Source organism: Phascolarctos cinereus, unplaced genomic scaffold (assembly GCF_003287225.1).
Source record: "Phascolarctos cinereus isolate Bilbo 61053 unplaced genomic scaffold, phaCin_HiC Scaffold_1;HRSCAF=81, whole genome shotgun sequence".
Classification (NCBI taxonomy): domain Eukaryota; kingdom Metazoa; phylum Chordata; class Mammalia; order Diprotodontia; family Phascolarctidae; genus Phascolarctos; species Phascolarctos cinereus.
Window position 1 is genome coordinate 271454651 of NW_027555514.1, and position 23613 is coordinate 271478263.

Below are 23613 nucleotides of genomic sequence, written 5' to 3' on the forward strand. Positions count from 1 at the left end.
TACTGGACACGGGCACCTGGAGGCATTAAAGCAATAACAATGAAGCATTAAGATTTAGGCAACTTCAAGCATGTGTATGGTAGGTATAGATAATTTCTCAATTGGTGGCACTGCTCCATGTCAATCAAAAACTCATCATCTCTGGGGCAGCTAGGTGGCGCAGTGGGTAGAGCACCAGCCCTGGAGTCAGGAGGACAGGAGTTCAAATCTGGCCTCAGACACCTGACACTTACTATCTGTGTGACCTGGGCAAGTCACTTAACCCTGATTTCCTCACCAAAAAGCAAAAATAAAACAAAAAAAATCATCATCTCTCAAAAACTATAACTTCTTTGATAAGCAACTTTCCTTACAATACTAACAGAAAAGGAAATTACTAATAAAGCTCTTTAACATATCTTTGTTGATGTGGTTCAATCAAAGCAAAGTGTCTTATACTTTACTGTAGCCGTGTACCATGTCACGAAAGCTCACAGTACCACGAATCCAAGCTACAGCATGAGCAAGAGTGTTTCACACCAGACAGGAGATGAGGTGCAGAATATCTCCACCACCAGGGCTGCTGTCTTCACTACCTGAAGCCTACTTCCCTTTCATTGCTCCCCCCTTGTCTCTCCTATCATCACTTCCCTGTAACCTGAACCTTAGGCTGACAGAAGGTATGGCCAATATGGTGGAGTAGCAGGGAAAAATACAGCCAATATGGCTAACATGGTAGAGTAACAAGAAGAAATACAGCTGAGCTCTTTCCCCAATACCTCCAACTCCTCCAAAAAGATCTAGAAAATACACCAGACTTAAGTTCTGATCAGGAACTCCAAGAATAAAATCACTGTGAGCCATTTTTTAGCCCAGGCTAGCATAGGGAGACCAAAGGTCTTGAGAGGCTAGGGATGGGATGGGATCAAGCCAGAACAGCCCCATGGAGCATTTCAGTGCACAAAGACAGGAAGTCATCCCAGACGTTAACGAGATGCTCCTAACTTTCTGCACAGTGCAGGGGGTATGTGAACCTGGCCACTCTGCTGCTCATTTCCTAATTCCAGGTCACAGATGGATGCGAGGGGGCAGGCATGGCAGGATGACACTCCAGCTAAGAAGCAGCTGCAGGTCCTAAGCTGTATACCAAGGAAGGATGGAAGCAAGACACAGCTGTGCGGCCAGAACTACAGAAGCAGAGCAAGGGCTCGGTTCTACCTCCTAGCCTAGTCTAAAACCTGCACAGGTAGAACCAGGGCAAAAATCCCAGACCAAAGGGTAGCCTGCGGTTCTGTTACTCTGAATCAACGTAGCTTTCTGCTGGCTGAGAGTGAGAGTCCAGCAGAAGTCTACTAGAACTCTAAAGGAGGTTAAGTCCACAGGTGTGCTGATCAGACCCAAACCTAGGTTAAGAATCTGCAGAGCTCAGGAAGTAATCAGACACTGCCTTGAATCAGGCCACTTTGAGAATACTGAAACGAGCCATCCCTAAGATCCTGGAATAATATAAGACTTAATACGCTGAGACAGCAATGGCAAGACCAGTCCAGACATTCTCTTCAAAAGTACATGGAATCTGGCCTTAACATAAAGTCTCAAGTCAGGGAGTAGGCTGGAAAAATAAGCAAACAAAAAAATAATCCCACAATAAAAAGCTATTATAGTGACAGGAACATTTAAGACATAATCCAGAAGAGGAGAATGACTCCAGAATATCCACAAGCAAGAGCCTCAAAGAAAAACAGAGCTTGGGCCTAAGTTCAACTTGAATTTCTGGAAGAGATAAAGCAAGAGTTTAAAAAAGAACTAAAATTTTTATAAATGAAATGAGAGCACTAGAGGAAAAAATTGGAAAAGAAATGTGAGTCATGGAAGAAAGAATTGGAAATAGGAATTAACAGGCTGGCACAAGAGGTACAAACCCTTGCCCAAGCATCAAACTCTCTGAAAATTAGAATGTTCCAAATAGAAGCCAATGACTCCACAAGGAAAAAAAAGAAGTTGTCCCAAAAGTCTTAGTGCAGCTTTAAGTGCTTGCCTGCTTCTGTCCTAGCACTAGCTTAAAACTATGCTAAGACTTTGGGACATCTCAGATTAAAACAATGTCAAAAGACCGGGGGAAAGAAAGTGTAAGGTATCTCTTAGTCAAATAACTGCCCTGGAAAACAAATCAAGGAAAAATAACTTAAGAAATCACTGGCCTACCCAAAAGCTATGAGTAGAAAAAGAGCTTAGACACATTATTTCAAGAAAACATAAAAGAAAAGTGCCCATATTTCTTAAAACCAGAGGACAAAGTGGAGATAGAAAAAATCCACTGGTCATGGCCTAAAAGAAATTTGAAAAAGAACACTCCCAGATACACGAAAGCCAAAATCCAGGGCTTTCAGGTCAAAGAAATACTACTGCAATCAGCCAGAAAGAAGGGACTCAAGTACCAAGGACCCAGAGTCAGGGTCGGGCACAACTGAGCAAGCACCACCGTGAAGAAGCAGAGAGCTTGGCATGCAGTACTGCAGGTGGCAAAGGACATAGGCTTACAACCAAGAATAAGCTACCCAGCAAAACCCAGTAACTGCACAGGAGGAAAAAAATGTGCTTCTGATGAAACAGAAGCATTCCTAATGAAAAGATCAGAGGTGTATGGAAAGTTAAAAATACAAATACAGGAGTCAAGAGAAACAAAAAAAAGGGTCAATATGAGTGATCACAAAGGAATAAGGGGAAATCATCTACAACTTGATTTGGGGAGAAAACACACGTGTCCCCTGAGAGCCCTTCAAAATCAACGTTCACAGAGACAGTCTGACTAGATGCAGGACCTGGGAGTGGTTCCATCACATCAATGCTCTTAAAAGGAGAATGGAAAAGGAAGGGAAAGGCAGGGGAGGAAGGTGAAAAAAAGGATTGGGAAAACGATGGGACCTAATTGTGGTATGCAGGCAGAAATCGATACCAACAAGGACAAAGGGAAAGGGCAAGAGAGTCACAAGGGAAACTCACTCATTTCAACTGGTCAAAGGAGGGAAGAATACACAAACACACATTTGGGTGGAGAAAGTTACTCAAGGGGAAGCAGGAAGAAAGGGGAAAGGAAGGAATAAGAGAGAGGGCAGATTAAGGGAGGGATTAGTCCTAAACAAAACAAACCCTTAAGGATAAACAAAAATGTTGACAGCGGCTCTTTTTGTGGTGACAAAGAATTGGAAATTGAAGGAGTGCCCCTCAGCTGGAGAATGGATGAACACATTATGGTACACACATGTGATCGAATACTACCGTGCTAAGAGAAATGATGACAGCAGAATCACAAGAATAATTTACACAATGACAATAATATTGTAAGAGCACAAATAACTTTAAAAGACTTAGGGTCTCTGATCAAAACAATGACTATGATTCCATAAGAGTCATGATGAAACATGCTCCCTACCTCCTGACAGAGAAGTAAAGGGCTCAGAATATAGACTGAGGCTTCTTTGGGAACACAGCTAATGTGGGTTATTTCTTTTGCTTCACTATATACGTTTGCAATAAGGGTTATGTTCTTCTCTCTTTCTCAAGGTGGGGTGTGGAGGAGATGGTAGAGAGACAAGATGAATTTTTGCTGACTGAAAAAATCAAAAAAGGTAATTTAAAGGAACTTTTAATGAGGAGCTCCAATGTGCCAAGTACTTTATCTAATACTGTGCACCTACAATTTCTGATATGGGTGAATACAAATAAAGATGTTATCACCTTATCCTCAAGAGTCTGGAAATTCTACATATTCTCTTTTTCTTTACCAAGGGCAAGATCAAGGGAAAGAAACCAGAAGGGAGTTAGATTAAAGTTTGAGAATCACTAAACAAAAGTATTGTTGCTAAAAGAAAAAATAATTAGAATATGTCATTTAACTCTTATTTTTTTTAAAAGAACACTACAGTACCACTTCTTACGAGAGCAGAACTTTGTATTTATTGTACCAACAACAGAATGGGAACTGAGAATTTTTTTAAAAGGCTAATGTATAATCAGAGTTATGATCTTTTTCTGTTAAATGTTCCTTATTGCTAGTTGTGATTTTTTAATGTTACTTAGAGTAAACCAAAGTGAAATCTAAAATGACCCTTTAAGCCACTCTCCAGCCCAAAGTCCATCATCTAAATTGCACCTCCCCCTTTTTAAAAAATAATTCTATAGCTGGCTCATAAAGTAGCTGAAATAAATTGTGTTAAAGCTTGGCAACTCCCCTCCCCTTTCTAAAAAAAAAAAGGTACATAAACTAAGACTAAGAATGGAAAGCTACAGCTTGAAAGGAATATTTCTGCCCAAACTTCTACTGTCTGAATATAGCAGCTCTACACATAAGAGTTCACTGACCTACCCCCTCAATCCCTAGTACCGTCATAATATCATTGGCACAAAAATATGTGGATTAAATTATTTCAGAAACTCATGTTCTCTTCATGCTTACTTAGTTTTGCTCTTGAGAAAGCTTTATGGGTGCTTTGAATATATAAAAATATATCAGCATGTATACTTCTCATTGTATATATATTTAATACCTTACGCATTTTCTTAATTATTTTTGAAGTGCTGGGAGAGGTACCCCCCACTTATAACCACTGCTGGGTGTGGGGGTGGAAGGAAGCTGGCAGAGGGATTCCTTGAGTTCAGTAGTTCTGAGCGGAAGCAGGGCTTTAGCTGTTCAGGTGTCTGCACTAAGTCTAGCACCAATATGGTAAGTCCCTGAGAGGTGGGGGCTGCTAAGCTGCCTAAAGAGGGGCAAAGTGGCCCAGTGCAGAAAAGAGCCAATGGGATCAGCCTGTGAGTGGCTGCTGTATCTGTAGCCTGGGTGAGCTAGGGAGACACACCTCTTCCCCAAAGCCACCCCCCACCCCCAGCTATCACTGTTACATATTCAAATTTTCCTTTAAATTTTCATTTAATCTCCTTACCAGAAAAGCTTGTATATTATGAAAACAAAGAATTTAAGAAAACAGTAGCTTGAAATTCTTCTGTAGCTTTAACAGCCACTAGTATTGTTGGTATATGACTATTCTTTCAAATACTACCAAGAATTTTAGGTTCTCTTGAGGTTTATACACAGAAGATAAATATTTTCTATATACTAAAAGCACTTCATGTTAAAAAAAAAATCAGTGACAATAATTTTGACCTAACTAATGAACTAACTACTAACTACTCTTAACTCTTCACCTGTTACAGGACCACGGACTCTTATATATTACACAAATGCCATTTAAATAATTGCTGTGATTATTATAAGGAAAAATGTGCTATCAATAAAATAGAGTTGAATTGTTATCTTGTCAACAGGTGTGATTTGGATTCAAATAAATGGACAGAGAGAAATGAGAATCACCTCTCAAATAGGTGGTCGCTGCCCCTGGCCATCATTCTGTTCTAGGTTTTACTCTCCTTCCCACCCTAATGTCTTCTTCTTGGGTCTCTCTTCTTCTAATCGTCATTACTTCATTCTAAGTATAAGATAAAAATAAAATAAAATTGATAAATGGTCTTAGCAGTTTATTAGCTAAGAGATGCGCACCTACCCAAGATGAAAACTAAATGTTTCTAAAATTCACCATTACGTGTAAGAAAGAATAAATGGGGATGAGAAGCATTAAAAGGTCCAAGATTCCCCAAACTCTGAGCCGGTCAGTGTTGAACTCTCGTGTAATATGTATCTGCATCTGGAGTGCTTAACTTTCAAGGACACCTTGGAAAGTGTTCAAATGGCGGCCACAATTGCGGCTGAATACAGCTGGAAATGAATGCTCTGTAAAATGGGTATAAGAAAAAGCTATTTAAAGGAGTCAGATTTCCATCATTCTTTTCACTCACATGCACAGGAAACCAAGCTGTAAGTAATGACAATTCTCAGAGATCTCCTATAGAGATCTGGTGAAGTTATAAAACATCCTGAGAACTGGCTAAAAGAAACCATTTACAGCAACAAAAACATTCCATATCTCACATGGCATGTTACTGTTAATTCTTGGGATTTAGTCATCTTTAGGCACTTTGAAATAGTTGGACACATTAAGGTAATGAAAACAGATCTGTATTAAAGAAAATCCATGATAGTACTTTTCACAGTTCCTATCATTAACTATCTTTCAAACCCACCAACCTTAAGGTCTTCTGACCAAAGTGGGATTCTCACAATAGATTTTTTGCATTGTAGGATTAAAAGGTAATTTTACTTGTGGCCTTCTATGTCACTAAAAGTCATACTGGGATGATCAATTATAAACACTAAGTGCCAAAGTCAATGACCTTTTCTTAATTAGTTGAATTTCATTCAAATTCTACACACTACACTTTCCCCCCTTCAAGTTCCTGGAATTTCTTCACCCAAATTGGGGATGGGGCTGGACTTGCAATTTTGTCGGTATAGGGAACTCCCAGATGAGGCACCTCCCTCTACTAATACAGATGAATGTCTTTCCTGCAATTCAGAATTAGAGATGACCTGTCCAAGGGCATACAGCTACGAGGTAAGACCTGAAATCAGGTCTCCAGAGCCAGCTCTCCCACATTACTTCCACCACCTTGTTGACCACTTCTGTTCCTTTTAAATAAGATAAGCCCTTCTGCACCATACTTTAGTCATGGGTCTGGACCCACTAGTCTTAGCTATAGCTTTGTGGCTAAATTTGCCTTTTTGTATTTTCTAGTTCTTCAGGCTTCTTTCTCTTACTTTTTGCTTCTGTGTACAGTTACGTGAGGCCAGTGGTTTTATTGCTGGTCCTACTCCTGGATACTTTCACCTCTGAGTCACTGGCTGGTCATTTCTTTTGCCATTCTTCCTATGCTGTACACCCTGAAGCCCTCTGCGGTATGTGGCTTTTGACAGGCCCATCTGGGCAGTTTTCTTCCGTCTCCTCCATTTGCAGTTTAAAGCCTTCTTGGTCACCTCTACTAGACTCCAGGCAATTCTATTTTCTATACCTTATTAGCTATATTCCACCTCTGCCTAAAAGTCTGTCATCTTTGTCTTCAGTTCCTTACTCAGAAACCTTACAATCCTGGCGATCTAGGTTCCTCCTGGCAGTATCCTTTGTGCCCACATCAATCTATGGGAGTAGAAGGTTTTCCATCACATCCAAACACGTGAACTGGGGAAGACAACAGACTTTAATAAGTCAGGCTGACAGTTTCTCCAAGATCCCTCAGCAGCGAGTCCAAGGACCACTTTCATCTCTTCTACTGCTGATCTTTACAAGGTGCCCTCTCCCTCTCTCCTGTTAATACCTATGAATCCATATCATCATTCTCTGGACCATAAGAAATTATTTTTTCCTCAGAAAGTCCAGTCCTCTATCTGTGGAAAGAGCCTCATGCTTGTCAGTCTAAATATTCAGTGGTTCCTCTTCCCTTCATTCTGTATCTGTTTCTTCTATCTTCTACCTGCCTCCCACAGGTTAGGATTCTATTCTGCTAATGTTTCTCCTCCTCCCCCCACCTACACTAACTGCCACTGATGAGAAAGGCAGGTCAGTCTAGACAAAGCAGCAATGTACCCTGAAGAAGAGACAGTGATTGGCATTTATCAAGCTGGTCAAACCATTGGTAGAGTCAGCCCCGGACCCTGAGCACAAGAGCCCAGGAAGCAGCAGGATCCCCGTGAACCATCAGCCCTACCTCCAGCCCAGCTTCAGCAGCCATTATCAGGGAAAGGAGCCCCTGAGGAGATGTAGCCTGGTAACTGCTAGTGAAACTGCTGTCAGCCTGCCCTCCTCTTCATCCACAGTCCTGAGCACCTGGCAAAGTGAGTCCTCCCCGCCAAAGCCCTCCTCACATTAAATGGTTCCACATTAGGAATCTGCTGGCTTTGCTGTTGTGACCTAAGGACCCCACCACCCTTCCATGGCGCTGGGAGTAAAAACTTCTTCCAAATGGGTGGCCTTCCCCATTAGAATGTGAGTTTCTAGAGGAGGGACAGTCTGCCTTCTCTATTTGCATCCCCAGTGCTCAGTACAGTGCTTTGCACTGAAATAAAGGTGTTTTCATTTATTCATTCAAAACCTCTTCTTCCTTAAAGCACATCTCCATTTTCCCCCCTAGATAACATGAAGAACATGGATGCAAATGAGGCTTCCATGGCTATCATGTCACATGGCTATTACAGAAACGCCATTATTGGTGCCTTTCTGCATCTCCTGGTCATAAACTTCTTGTGCTTCTGCTACATCTGAGGCCTGGACTGCCGCTGTGGCCAGGGGCTGCATGGCCCGCCGGTCCCTCTTCTTGATCAGCTCCCTTTGATGGGCAATTAGTTCTCTCCTGCGAAGTCCACACGGAGCAAGGTTAGAAATAAGCATTGCAAAAATAAAGCTGGAATAGAAATGAAGATACTAGAGATTGTCCTGAAAAGCAATGAGCCAAGGAGCTTGAGAAAGGCTAAAATTGTGATACAGGAAGGTAATGGAGTATTACTGTAGTGTAAGAAAAAATGAGTATGAAGAATTCGCAGAAGCACAGTTAGGTCTATAGGCTGTGGATGAAGAGTGGGTAGAATTAGGAAAGCAATGTACCCAGTAACTACCTACGCTAAAAATGGAAAGTCTAATACTGGGTGCTAGGTAACTTTGGAGCGACCAGGTGGCGCCATAGCAGATAGAGCACCAGGCCTAGAATTAGGAAGACTATCTCTTTGAGTTCAAATCTAGTCTCAGACATTTCTTAGTTGTGTGACCCTGGGCAAGTCACTTAACCCTGTTTGCCTCAGTTTCCTCATCTATAAAAGGAGCTGGATAAAGAAATGGCAAACTACTCCAGTATCTTTGCCAAGAAAACCTGAAATGGAATCACAAAGAGCCAGACACAAATGAAATGACTGATCAACAACAAATGTAATTATGACCAATCTTAGCCTCAAACAAGAATGATAAAATGTACTTTCCCCCAATACTTTGGCAGACATGGGGGGTAAGGGGAATAGAGGACTGCATACATTGCCAGATGTGGCTAGGCGTTTTAAAAATTTTTATTGATATCGTTTGTTTTTGTATTACCTTTATCTCCCAAAATGTCCCTTTACCATCCTCACCAAGAGAGCCATCCCTTTTAGCAAAAAATAAAATAGGAAAAAAAAGCAATTCAGCAAAACCAACCAGACCATCAACTAAGTCCAGCAGTACAGAAAGCTTCCCATGTCTCTCTCCCTCCATCCTGTCAAAGAAGGGAGAAAAGAGGGCAGCTAGGTGGTTCAGTGGATAGAGCACTGGCTCTGGAGTCAGGAGGAGCTGAGTTTAAATTTGGCCTCAGACACTTGACACTCACTTAGCTGAGTGACCTTGGGCAAGTCACTTAACCCTGATTGTCTCACTAAAAAAAAGGAAGAAAAGAGTTGGTTAGTTTTACTGAATTGCTTCTCCTCTCCCCTTTTTTTTTGTTATGATAAATGGTTCATAGAACAGGAGAAGGGGAGGGATATAGTCAGAAATGAAAGGTATGGAAAACACATACACATACATATATATTATAAACGTTAAAAAAAAACCCAACAGGATAATTGGAAAATGTTTGGTGAAAACTTGTCAAAACAATGAGAATAAAAATGAAACTCTCAGTTGTCCTCTGCTGCTCCTTGAAAGCAGGGATCGTCTTTTGCTTGTCTTTGTAGCTCCAGTGCTTACTACGGTGCCTGGCACATAGTAGGAGCTTAATAAATGCTTAGTGATCACCTGAGTACATCTAAGCTGAAGTAAAAAACCAGGTTTTAGATGTTGTTGGCAAATGGGAGGTAAGTGGGTTAGCATCACAGGATCATAGATTTGAAGCTAAGGGGTTTCCATTGCTATCTGGTCCAAACCCTCTCATTTTAGTTAATATGACTTGAATCCACCCATGGAAGATTATACTGTACTTCTGGGTATCCCTCTACTGATTTCATACTCTGGCAGACACCATCAGAATTTGTGGATAACAACAGAAGAGCTTTCAATATTACTTTATTTAGATGAAAAATCTGTTATTTTTCTATAAATGCTGATAGAGAAGCATTAAAATGAAAGCATAATAGTTGTCACCAAAACAAAGGACGTGTTTCTCACTAGCGTGTGGAAAATTTAGCAGTGAATGCTATATGATTCTCTAAATACTAATTTTCCTTACATGACTACCTTCCACCTATCCAAAAGCACTCTCATAACCAGTTTTGAGAAAATGAGGAAAAAAAAGGTTTTATAAAACTTTTTCTTGGATCCTTAAAACACTTCTTAAACTGTGGGTCATGACCCATGGGGTCACAGCTTAAGAAGCACTGCCCAATGCCTCTTACTTTTAGTACCTTCCCTCTGTTAATTATGTCCTATGTAGCCCGTCTATAGCTTGTTTGTGTATATGTATATATATATATTATGTTTGCATGTGTGCTCCTTGAAGGCAAGAAGTGAATTTTGTTTCTTTTTGTACCCCCAGTGCTTAGCACAGTGCCTGGCCCACAATACTTGCTTAATACATGTTTACTGATTGATTGATTGATTGTTAAATTCTTCCCAAGAGAAATAAAAAGGCTGACATAAAACTATACTGGGGAACTGTGTTAGTATGAAGATTTGAACCTCCAAGGTTGTATAATTTTTCAAGTGTAGGTACTCCTTCTATTGACATAAAAATGGCTGTTATTAAATAAGATGGAGAATTATTCTGAATGACAAAACAGAGAATTAATTAAGCATAATCGGGAAACAGGAGATTGGAAAACTTGGTCCCTGAGTTTAGCAGTTTTTCTAGATGGTAAAAAAAAAAAAGGAAAAAAAATCTCCAAGAATTTTCAAAAGCTGCTGCTAGACAGAGAAGACAGATTAAATCAGCTTACCACTTGAACCATTTTGAGATATCTGGCATATCTTGGATCCTTGGCTACAGTTAAGATATGTTCTGCTGCCGCTTCACATTTCTGTGGTCCAGTGTCTCGTATACTGTTCTGCTGTAGAGAGCATTGTGTATAAATCTTTATATAATTCAGAAAAGGGGACCATTATTCTATTTACAAAGGATGCTTCTTTTTTGTAATTCTAAAGCAATTAACAAACTTTAATCCCCCAAAAAAACCAACCATATTTCTAGATTTGGATTAAGAATAAACTCAGGTATGTCACAAAATATTTACGCACCCCTAGATAACATTTCAAAAGAGGCTAATTTTGGGGGCAGCTAGGTGGTGCAGTGGATAGAGCACCGGCCCTGAAGTCAGGAGGACCTGAGTTCAAATCCGACCTCAGACTGAACACTTGACACTTACTAGCTGTGTGACCCTGAGCAAGTCACTTAATCCCAATTGTCTAAAAACAAAAAAACAAAAAAAAAGAGGCTAATTTCAATTTTGACGTACTGTTTTTGGAAAGAGTAACTTATCTGTGGAAGGAAAAGACTCCTTTCAAAATCTGAACATTCTCAGAACAGTTAACAGGTCTTATATATACAGACAATAGAAAGACACTATTTTAACAACATTTTATCATCAGTCCTTTAATTATCAAACTAATCTAAATTGTTTTGGGGGCAGTCAGTGACATCCTTATGTATCTAAAGTTGCCTTATTTGGATCCCACATTAAATATTTTAATTTAATTGCTTAAAGCTATTTCTGCTTCTAAGAAAATGGTACTGAGAATGTCACTGTATAGTAAATAGAAGCCTATCTCATAGATGGAATTCTCAATTTTGAGAGTTTCACATATATAATTATTACTTATAACTTTGAGAAAAAGAAAATTTTTTCCCTACACCATTACAGACTAGCAAATATCATTTATAATCTTAGAGCGTTGAAAAGCTAAGTGACTTGCTGAAAGTTATAGGGTCAGCATGTATCAGCGGAGCACAATGACCCTAGGTCTTCACAACCCCAAGGCTGGTCCTCTCAAATCCATTACGTCATGCTCAGTAAGATTCATACAATTTTCTCAATATCTGCTGTAGTTCACAATGATGTATGACCTTTAAAATAAAAAATGTATATACTATATAAACTACTTTAATTTTCTAGTAAATTGAACCCTTCTGTTCATGTGAACATTTCAGATAAAGTTAGTGATTGGGAATTTAAGCCAGTATTGATGGTTACTTTGTGTTCAATTCTCTAGAGCAGAATTTGTTTGCAATTTAATAAAGCAAATTTAAGTGAATCGAAAGGGAATCGAAAGGGACCATGCAGTGAGTCATTCACTCATAAAGGTCTAGTATGGGGAGATCTATTCAGGCACAGCATGTCTGCCTTCCACTCTCTGAGAGTCTGATACCTGTTTTACATAGTATATGAAAATTCATACTATAATCATTACAATTTAAACCAGAGCCAAGTCTGACCAAAATTCTAAGGTAGGCTAAGAATAAATGTCCCCCAAGCCCCTAAAGTCTCTCAAATTGAAATGTTTAACAGTCCTAAATGTACCACTAAAAAATTCAGGTGTATTTTATATTTTGTCCACATGTAGGTGAACATGGTGAGCTGAAACTACTAAATTAATTTTTAAAAAATTCAAACAAGCTTCCAAGAATATATTTTTATTTACGGACAATAAATTTGCACAACAAAACGGAGCAAATTTCAGTAAATACACTTGCTTAATAAATTTTAATTCATAACTCTTAACTCATGCTGTAACCAAGACTTCAATATAACATTTTGCAGTTTTGCTATTTAAACAACTGTCTTGGGTCATTTACCATATCTCTCAACTGGTCCTAATTTTATTTCAGAACTCATCTCAATCTGCATGAATTAACTACTGCTCCTAGAACAAATGGTAACATCTGACCCATGAAATACAGGTTGCAGAAAATCAGTGTGACATTCTAATTTAATGCTTCAGAACTCCAAATCATGAGTTAGTCCTGCATTTAGGCCATAGATTGAGAGGTATGGATCAAGAACACAATGTACACGATTACCCATCACTACAAAGTTTTCCAAACAAATTTGGGGCTGTCTTATTTTAGAGAAATACAGACTTATTAACTGAGTTAATGATGGAGTTGATGGAAAATGAAAATGTGTTTATCAGCATAGCAGTATCAAGACAGTTCACATACGTACATCTATTTCAAGTTTGTGTTGAACAGATTTTAAAAAATTAATCCAACGAACATGCAACATTATTACAGCCTTGCAATACATGCAATGCATGGGTATGCTTTATAGACGTTCCAACTGAACTGATGTAAAATGATAATACGTTGCATATCCACTTTCTCATAGGTACACCATCATTTTATCATCACCCTGAGTTTGCAAAACATGTTAGAAATCTGGCTAGAAGTAGTGCTGATTAGTGTTTTTCCTAAGCAAAAAACAAAACAACAACAAAAACCCAGTCAATTTTTAATATGCTAGGACTACATTAACCTTTCAAATACATTTTGTTGATAACATTCCATAGCAGCATTTAAAAGGCCTAAGCCACATTTCATTCCTGTATTGTTTTTAAGTTTGTAGATAGGAACATTATAAACAGGTCCAGGTGTACCCTGCCTAATGATAAATGTTTCCATGAAATCGCCACTTTAGTCAAAAAAGGAAGTAGTCAACTGCTACTGAAACAATGCTATGAACGTGAAGGACACTCTTTGGGGGTAGGATGGGAAGGGGAGATATTGGCCAGAGCCTGTCCAGAACCTGGGGGATGGGGAAGAAGGGCTAAGCACAGGAGAGAGCCAAGGAAAGGGGACCTGGACACTCTGCACCTCAGCAAGGGCTGAAATGAGTGGAAGATTTGGGACAACCTTAACATACTGTACATAGGACAGGACCCTACACAAGGGAGAAAACGAATGGGCGGAGGAGATTTAGGTGCAAGGAAGCACTGGGCCAGAGTCTGCCAGAACAACTAGGCTGGCCCAAGATGATGGGCCTGAACAAGGACCTGATGCTGACAAAAGAGAGCTATGATGAGAGAATTAGCTAAAATTAAAGTGGGGTTTCCCATTGTTAAAATGGAAATTTGGTTAAACTATACTGTTCATGTTGGTTAGGGCAACTTTAATGGGATATGCCTGTACAACTAAAGATAAATTACTAGGGAGTATATAAAAAGAGACAAATGTAAAGATTTCAGAAATCGCATTCAGGGGACAAGAAAATTTAGTTTGACTGCAGGAAGAAACAATCTTCTAAGAAATGAAAATTCCTGTCCAACAACCATAATTTTAAAATTTTACCTCGTACATATTTTTGGAGACTTTATGATAGATGCAACTATATACCAAATGAATATTAAATTACCCAATTGTAGGGAATTGTTTCTCTAATCTGCATCCAAAATCCATAAGCATATACAGCACAGTTAGTACTTTGTTCACAAAGAAGAGCAAGTAAATGTTGAATTAAATATATCTAAATAAAAATCCTAAAAAATGACTACAGACAGAAATACACAATTCCCATATTAGTGAATGGATATTATTACTTTGTTATAGCCTTTTAACGGACTATAAAAATGGTCTTGCTTATTATTAGTCTTTGAACTAAATACCTTACTGAGGTAAATATCTTTACTATCCTTATCTCAAGTTGTCCTTACCGGTAAAAAACTTAAAAAAGAACTTTTAATATACTTTGCAACTGAACAACAACTTAAATTAAACCCAACAAAAATAAAATAAACCCCCCCCAAAAAAAACACCATGTTAACTGTGGGAGGTGAAGGGTAGAATCATATTCAAGATTTTTTTCCTAACCCCAAATACTTCATGTTTTCCTTTTTAATAGTTTTATGGAAAAGATGAAAAAAAATTCAACTTTAAAACTAATCTGAATTTCTGAAATGACCACCCTCCAAAAGCAGGCCAGTTGAACAAAGACAAACAGGAAAGAGAGGCTGACAATATTTTTACACTTCATATTTTATGTCATTTGAAATTTAGAATTTGACTCTTAAAACTTTTACATTTTTTTTTATTTCTTCTTTCCACCCTAGTTGCTCTTCCATCAGGCTCAACCATGAGGACATATTCTCTGGGAAGTAAATATGAGTCCTCAGTACTTAAATACTTACCTCAGATTGAGGAGACAGAGATGACTGTTGACCTGAGGGGGCTTCAGGGCCATTTGTAACACCATTAACATTTGCAGTCGATATTTCAAATTTAACATCATCTAGACCCGGAATAGATGATAGCTGAACATAAAAAAGAAGTTCCATCATGAGGATAATGCTAAAAGCATATCAGGTTCTAGCTATTATTAAATATACTAACAATATACATTGCAGCTGGGTTTATCATCATGTCTTACTTTGTAATTTGATTTCCTTTCCATTCACAGTAAATGTCTTCCAAGTTGTACATACACTCATAGTGCATTTCAAACTTATACAATGGCCACTGTGAGGTAAGAACATGGTTACTACTAGAAGATAGGGATTCAGAGACATTTTCAGGCCACACACTAATCAAGATGGTGATTAACTCTGAGAGAAAGACCAGCTTCTTAGCAGAGGGCCAAGTGCAGGGCCAGTCAGCTTGATAGCCTTTAGCAGCTGGCTGCTGAGTTCCCAAGATTTCACCAAGAGGCAGTGAGTGGCCACTAACTTCCCTCACTGATTCATGTAAGTCAAGCTGTATGTCACTGCTACAGAGGAGGGATCTGTTTTCAGGGAAGAGAAGGAGGCACTGGAAGGTGACACTGATATAAAAAAGTGTGTGTGTGTGTGTGTGTGTGTGTGTGTATATATATATACATATATATATATATGTATATATATATATATATATATATATATGTATATATATATATACATATATATACATACATATATATACATATATATATGTATATATATGTATATATATACATATATATATGTATATATATACATATATATGTATATATATATACATATATATGTATATATATACATATATATATGTATAGAGAGAGAGAGAGAGAGAGAGAGAGAGAGAGAGAAGGAGGCACTGGAAGGTGAGAGAGAGAGAGAGAGAAGGAATCACTGGAACATGACACTGATTATATATATATATATATATATATGTATATATATATATATATGTGTGTATATATATATATATATATGTATATATATGTATATGTATGTATATGTATATGTGAGGTAATAGGGGTTAAGTGACTTGCCCAGGGTTCACAGCTAAGAAGAGGCAAGTGTCTGAGGCCAGATTTGAACTCAGGTCCTCCTGACTCCAGGGCCAGTGCTCTATCTACTGCGCCACCTAGCCACCCTTCAATAATATATTTTAAAAGAAAAAAAGTAAAATTGAAATCAGAGGCCAAATGAGCTAAATAGTCCAAATTTCAGTACTACGTAAACATATCCATTCTAATTAGTAGAAGATACTGGTAATTCTGAATGAGAACCCAATCAACTAAAAGAGGACTGAGCTATATTAAAAAAAGAAAATAAATCACCTTTATGAGAAACCTAATGAGATCAGACCATGAGTCTACCTATACAAAAAGGGAAATGGAGAACAGACAAGTGACTGTATAATGATCTCCAAACCCAGTTTCACAGTAAACTCCCCTTAAGTGTTTGGGGGATTTTTTGGTCTGATCTAGCTGATATAACCCTCCAGTTTAATTTTGTATGTATAAACACTTTTAATATTCATCACTGCGCATTGCTGATATAGTAAAAAAAAAAGATTACAGAAAATCAGATAATTCTGGACCTTGAAAAATTTAAGAAAAGATCTAAAACAATAATCTTTATTTTGTGGAGGCCTAGACAGAAAGAGTAGATTACCAAAGATGAATTTGCTTTCAATACAACAAATATTTGGTTGATTTTAGATTATTTGCTCTTTATTAGCAATTCCCAAATACTGTTTTATAGAATGTTAATAAGACTTCTATGAGAAATGGCTAGTGATATTTCTCTCTCCAAATACTGAATATATAAAATTTTACACATATAAATAAAACACGTGTGACTATTTTTTGGTTTAAAAATCAAGCATAATTTCATCTCTTTAGTCCCCAAACTACCCTGACTAGTTTATTTTACCCCAGCTATCCAACCCATTGCCATATCTTATTATTTCTCCCTCTACAATATCTCTCCCATCCATTCTTTCTCTCACCATCTCCTCTCCAGGAAGACCCTCATTCCCTCTTGCTTGGATGACTGTGATCCCTTCCTAACTGGTCTCCCAGTCAAGTCTCTCCGCGCTCCATACAGCTACCAGGTGCAGGTCTGATCATGTCATTTCCCTATTCAGTAAACTATAAAGGCTTCCTCTTTCCTCCAGGCTCATAACTCTTCCGTCTAGCTTTTGAAGTTCTTTAGAACCTTGCGCAACCCATCATACTTTTATAACCTTATCATGTGTCCCAGTGCTTTGCCGCTCTACAATTCAGCCAGAGCGGCCTTGTCATTCCTCACAAGCCTCTCGTTTCCACTCCTTTGTGCTGCAAGTACCTGGAAGGTAGTTCTATTTTAAGCTGAGCATCCCTTGTTTCCTTCAAAACTCCGCTCAAGAGACACCTTCTCCTTGAAGACTTTCCTGATCTCCCATGATGCCCAATGAGAATGCCTTCCTCCACAAAAACAACTCACTATGTATTTCAGCTGTATATATTTATGTATGTCAATGCTGTCTTCCTCACTTGAACATAAACTCCTGGAGGGCAGGGATGCTTTCATTTTTGTCTTCATAACCCCAGTTTCTAGCACAAAGCAGCACAAGACATCACCCTTGTGATGTCATTCGGATGAACACCAACACTAACACAACACCGACAGCACAGCACCTTGAGGGCAGTGGGCACTTGGTCAATGCTTGCTGACTGACTGATGTGCCCACATCTCATTCCCAAGAATTACCAGGCCAGCTCTTCTGGGTTCTGTCCATCTATCTCAAGGCCTCAAATTCTCTGTCACCAAATAAACTTGGGAAATGCTATTCTCTACTCTTCCCTGAGCCCTTGATGCAGCCACTGGCACATACAGAAGGCATGTTTGACTTTGTTTAGTGGTATGGCCAGGCCTAAGTAACAGAGTTTCATATCCCATCCTCCACAGTGTCCATTCCAAACGTTTCTCTCTCCTTTTTGAAAAGACTTCCTAGCTCCCGACATCACTGAGATTCAGGAAAATGGGTGGGAGCATCTTCAATTCCCTTCCTTTATTCCTGAAAACTCAGCATCATCACCATTCTCTCCTTCTTCCATTTTGTCTTAGAGGAAGAAGTATCAGTTCCTTGTAAAACGAATTCTCTGCCTGCCCCTGGCTCCCCTAGTCTATGGCCTTGCTATCATAATTGCCCTCTCAAGCATCTTTACTGCTTGAGATGATGCCTTCCCATCTGCCTACAGATATGCTCAGGTCCTCCCAAAAAGTTATGCCCTGATCATTTTACAAACTGTTCCAGCCACAGTCTCATTTCTATCTTTCCCTTCATCGATGCCAGCATGGCACAGCGGCTAGAGCTCTGGACTTGGGGTCCAGGAGACATACATTCAAACCCCACATGTGAAATGACTAGCTAAGTGACAACTGTGTAGAAGTCACTTGCTGAATCACAGTTTTCTCATGAAAACTGGGGTAATAATCCCACGTGTCTACCTCATAGAGTGGCAAGGCTCACATGACATAACAAAAACATCATCCTTACAAATGTCAACATGCTAGATGACTGTAAGCTAATAGGGTTATTCATTCTTAGACAGAGTCGTCTACATCTGATGCCCCGACTTCTTTACGATGTACTTTCTTCACACACTCCAGCCACCTGGCTTTCATTCGGCACGCCATGTTCTGGGGAAGTCACCAAGGCCTGCCTCATCCCCAAAGCCCAGGGCCTTTTTCTAGTCTTCATCTTCTCTAATCAGTCTGGAGCTGACTTCTCTACCATCACTCCCACATCCATCCATCCTCTTGGTCCTCTTGGTCTTAAGGCTGCCATCCCAGTATGACCCACCCTGCCTCTCCTACTAGCAGGGTCTTCTACAAGTTATTTCCCATCTCAATTCTCCATCTTGCTCCAAACCATTTTTATGCTGCTGCTGGACTGAGCTTCCTCATGCAAAGGCTTAGCTGTGTCATTCCTACTCAAAACCTTTCACTGGGCTCCTGCTGAAAAGCCAAACTTCTTTGCCTGGCATTCAAGGCCCACACACCTACCTATGTAACTTATGAGTGTAAAGTCAGCTCTAGAGAACATGGACTATTTCCTACCCTCTGCACGTTCCTGAAATACACTCTTTCTTGGCTGAATTCCTACAAATACTTTAAAACCCAATTCAATAATACCTCCTCCAAAAAGCCTTCCCTGATCTCCTAGTTGGTAAGGACCTGTTTTCACCTCCCTTATAGGTTTCCCTTTGTGTTATGGCTATTTATGCATGAGTCATATCCCCTTACTAAGGAGTAAGCTCCAGAAGGGCACAATCCAATCCTTCTTGAGCTTTCAGTACCCCCTTGCCCCCCACAAACAATAGGCACTCTGGAAACCAATGACCAAAAAGTCCTTAGTTTGTAGAACTGCACTGAGTGACCTTAATTGACCTAAGAGGAGATCAAACCCAGGATTTTGGCCTCAGTCAAGGGCCAGGTATTTATTTAGCCCCTGCTATGCTACCATGTGCAAGGCACCAGGGCCACAAAGACAAAATGAAACAGTCTCTGCCCTCAGGAAGCTTACATTCTATCGGTGGACATAATGTGTACATATAATACCAAAGAACTGGAGAGGGGGAATTATCAGGAAGCGTAAGGGATGAACTGGAGCTGAGCTTCTGAAAGGCACTAGGGATATTTAGGGGTGAAGCTTACTAGGGAATGCATTCCAACCATGGGAAGAGGCAAGGAGAAGGAATGTCATATACAAGGAAAAGTAAGTTGACCTTATGGCTGAACTGTAGAGGAGAAGGGAATAATATGTAATAAGCATGGACAGACTGAATGGTTTTTGAATGCTAAGCATTCAATCTAGAGGTAACAGGGAGCCCCTAGATTCCTGTTATTAAAGGGATTAGTTCTATGAAGTTTGGATTCCGTCGAAGGGCCGCACTTGAGGACTGGGGGCTACATGTGGCCTTGAGGCCGCAAGTTCCCCATCCCTGCCCTAGAGCTTTTCGGAAGAGGACAGTAACACTGCCAGGCCTGAGTTCAGGAATATCACTTTGGCAATTATGTGGAGGATGGCCTGGAAAGGGAAGGGAATCGATGGAAGGAGCCTAACACTTGAGTATTGGTAGAGCGTTAAAACAAAGTGCAATTACATTAATCAAACAATCGAATCTCAAGAACTAATATACACTGAGAATTTGGCAATGACGAAGGCAGAGGGACTGAGCCCTGGGTAGCTTTAACGTGTGCACTGAACTGAGGGCAGAGCAAGGAAATGTTCAAGGACACATCCTTTTATTCCCCAAACTGTGAAACCATTCTAGGAAAGCCTACTCTTACTGCTTCTTGAGTCTGAATAGGGAGAGAAAAACCACAGACTCCAGGGAATTCACATCAAAGGGCATTTTCTCCAGCAGTGAAGATGGTAACCCACACACACACCTTTCGTTTTCTGCAACCATAAATAGGGGGTGATAGTAGAGGGAAGGTCCATTGACTGTACACACACCACACACACACACACACACACACACACACACACACACACACACACCCCCTCCCCTCAATTTTGAAAAGATATTGGCCAGAGCAATGATATGGATGTTATGTTTATATAGAATTTATCCTATTACTTTCTGTATTGGTGACTATTTTAAAAAATTTATATTTTTCATCCAGTAGTTTAATTTGACAAGGGCATCATCATTAAGATTTTCAATATTTTAAAGAAAAGAAATTAATATTTTAAAAATAGCTGCTGGAGGAGATAATGTATTGCATTTTAATTATTTTTTTTTCAAGGCAATTGGGGTTAAGTGACTTGCCCAGGGTCACACAGCTATCTGGTCTGGGACCGCATTTGAATTCAGGTCCTCCTGACTCCAGGGCCAGTGCTCTATCCACTGTGCCACCTAGCTACCTCTGCATTTTATTATGATGAAAATAACAAACAGTTTAGAACAAATTTCATTTCTCCTCCAATTTTAGCTTTTGAAAACCCACAGTATTGTAAAATGTTAGCTTTCTTACTACATATAAACAAAAAACTGACCTAATTCATCCTGAACTATGACTTAAATACTGTCACTTAAAAAGTTTTAGGATACTGAGAAAACTATATCTATGAAAAAGATAAATTGGGTAAAAAGACAAACCTTTGCATCCAAAATATTGAGAGTTGTTTCAATTTGTTGGATCCGAAGAGAAAGAGCTGACAGTTTCTAGAAAAGAAAAAGAGTTGAGACATGAGAATGAAGTTCACTGGCAACAATGGAAGACTGAAGGGTAGCTGGACCAATTTAGGAATGAGAAAAAAAAAGAACATTCCATCCTACAAAGAGTGAGACAATCTATGATATTACTTAGCAGAGGTAGGAAAACTTAAAAAAAACCCCATATATGTATATATAAGAAATATAATGTCTTTAGCCTTATTAGAATTTCCAAAGGATTCACAGTAGGATACACACATAAAAGCAAGGGTAATATAAACCAGCCAGCTAGAATTTACTTGGAATAAGATACGACTTTACTACATCGACACGTAAGCATATAGTACTGGCCCCACTTTGACTTTCAAGATTCAGAAGTCAAAGGGTGAGATGAGCATGTGGGGAAATAGGTAATTCTTGCTGGGAAGGATTAAAGAAAAAGGAAAAAAAGTCAGAACAAATGAAAAAACAAAAGGAAGCAATCTACCATCAAAATCAAAGATAAACCAGAACTATGAATTTACCATGCTCTAATTATTCTGCACCATTAAATTACACATACACACATAAACAAACAACAGTATCATCGTCATAAAATCTGATCCATAAAAACATTTATTTAAAAAAAAACCCTAACCCCAAACATTACCATATTCAGCCAAACAGTCCAAGGCTAGTCGGCCAGGTTATTTGCTGGCGAGTTTTTTGCATTCTGACTGCTTCCTGGCACATTATCCGATTCTGACTGGCTTATAAGGCTAACTTTAACATCCTGAGAAATGGTCATTCTGCCAATTTTTCTAGAGAAATTAAAAAAAAAAGAATATACAACCTCAACGTAGTTTGCTTTCTTACAGAAGACAGTTATTTTTAAGATGAGATTCTTGAAGTCAGAAGGACATTACTCGGAAAAAAATCAAAGATATCAGAATGCTATTTAGACCAACTAAGGCCAAAAAAGAAATTCAAAGTGAACCAAGTTTAACTTAACCTGCCAGGATTTGTTCACTTAAGTTATTCTGATTGTAACAAATTTAGGGCATTTTCAACAAATTCAAGGTAATAAAAACAATCTGTTGAGATTTATCAGGTCAATGATTCAATGGTCAAACTCACATAAAAATGTAAGTGGTTTTGCAAAATAAGTGTGCATCCCTTTTAACAAAAAGAAATTGTCAAAATCTTAATCATATTTTGATCAATGAAATTGTACTGTTTTATGAAACTCAATATTTAAAGAAAATCCATGATGAATCATTATACAAAATACATCTATGAAATTCCTAATGTGTTAGTTCTCTAAATATAGATGCTCATACAGTGGGCTTCACTGAGGTAAATTTACCTGAAGTCAGAATGCAAAAAAACAGGATTTGGGAAAGAACAAACAAAACTAAATATAGTCTGATACCCATCACTTGACTCTAATTCAACTTTGTCTTTTAACACATACTTCTTTTGACATTTTATAGGTTCCTTAAATATATGAATGAATCAACCAAGAAGCAGGTCTTTATTAAAGGTCCACTATATAATAGGCACAAGACACAAAGGCAAAAATGAAACTACCTGTTTCCCAGGAACTCGATTCAATTGTAACGCACTAGCTCAACCTAAAACTACACCAACATATCACTTCTGAAAGTTCACTTTTTTAAAAAGTAAGATTTGACACCAAGATCAGAGAGAAAATTTGTAGCATGCTCTCAGACAGGTATCCCTATTATAATGCAATATCTAAATTAAATTCACCTGCCCCAAATGGCCCATAAATTTGGAATTAACAACTGCTGTTAACCTTTTACTACTCCTAATAAACCTCTAGGGAAACTAACTTTTAAAATTTTGGCAATTAGGAAACTTAAAGCCTTTTAGGCTTAACTCAATCCATGAGGATTAATCCATTCAATTCAACAAATATTTATTATCAATGATCATTTATTAATAGACCCTAAACTATAAAGTCACTCAATGCCAGCCTGCCAGCCAGGTTTTTTTGGTTAAATATTTCCCAATTACATGGAAAAATAAATTTTAACAATTATTTTTAAAAATATTGAGTTCCAAATTCTCTTCTTCCCTCCCACCCTTTCCCCCTCCTTGAGAAGGCAAGCACTTTGATTTTGATTATACACGAGATCATGCCAAATGTATTTCCATATTAGCCATGTTGCAAAAGAAAACACAAACAAAATAAAAGTCTCCTTCAATCTGCATTCAGAGTTCATCCGTCCCTTCTCTGGAGGAAGACAGCATTTTTCATTATGGGTCCTTGGGAATATTCTTGGATTACTGTCTTCACCAGTGTAGCTAAGTCTTTCACGGTCAATCATCCTTATATTAAGGCTGGTACTGTG

General features: G+C 38.7%; 1 protein-coding gene across 3 annotated transcripts in view; it reads right to left on the reverse strand.

Annotated features, from left to right (window-relative positions):
• The window catches only part of WASHC3 (WASH complex subunit 3), a 50498-nt gene that overhangs the window by 18787 nt on the left and 8098 nt on the right, over nucleotides 1–23613 (reverse strand). Inside the window, exons 3-6 of one of the 3 annotated variants that reach the window (XM_020982351.2) lie at nucleotides 21200–21265; nucleotides 14994–15116; nucleotides 10814–10924; nucleotides 5348–5462 (exon numbers count right to left, since the gene is read on the reverse strand). In XM_020982351.2, coding sequence (XP_020838010.1) covers nucleotides 5379–5462; nucleotides 10814–10924; nucleotides 14994–15116; nucleotides 21200–21265 — 384 coding nt within the window. In that variant the 3' untranslated portion in view covers nucleotides 5348–5378. The remainder of the gene's footprint in view (nucleotides 1–5347; nucleotides 5463–10813; nucleotides 10925–14993; nucleotides 15117–21199; nucleotides 21266–23613) is intronic. The other 2 variants (XM_020982350.2, XM_020982349.2) reach the window with 2 other exon arrangements.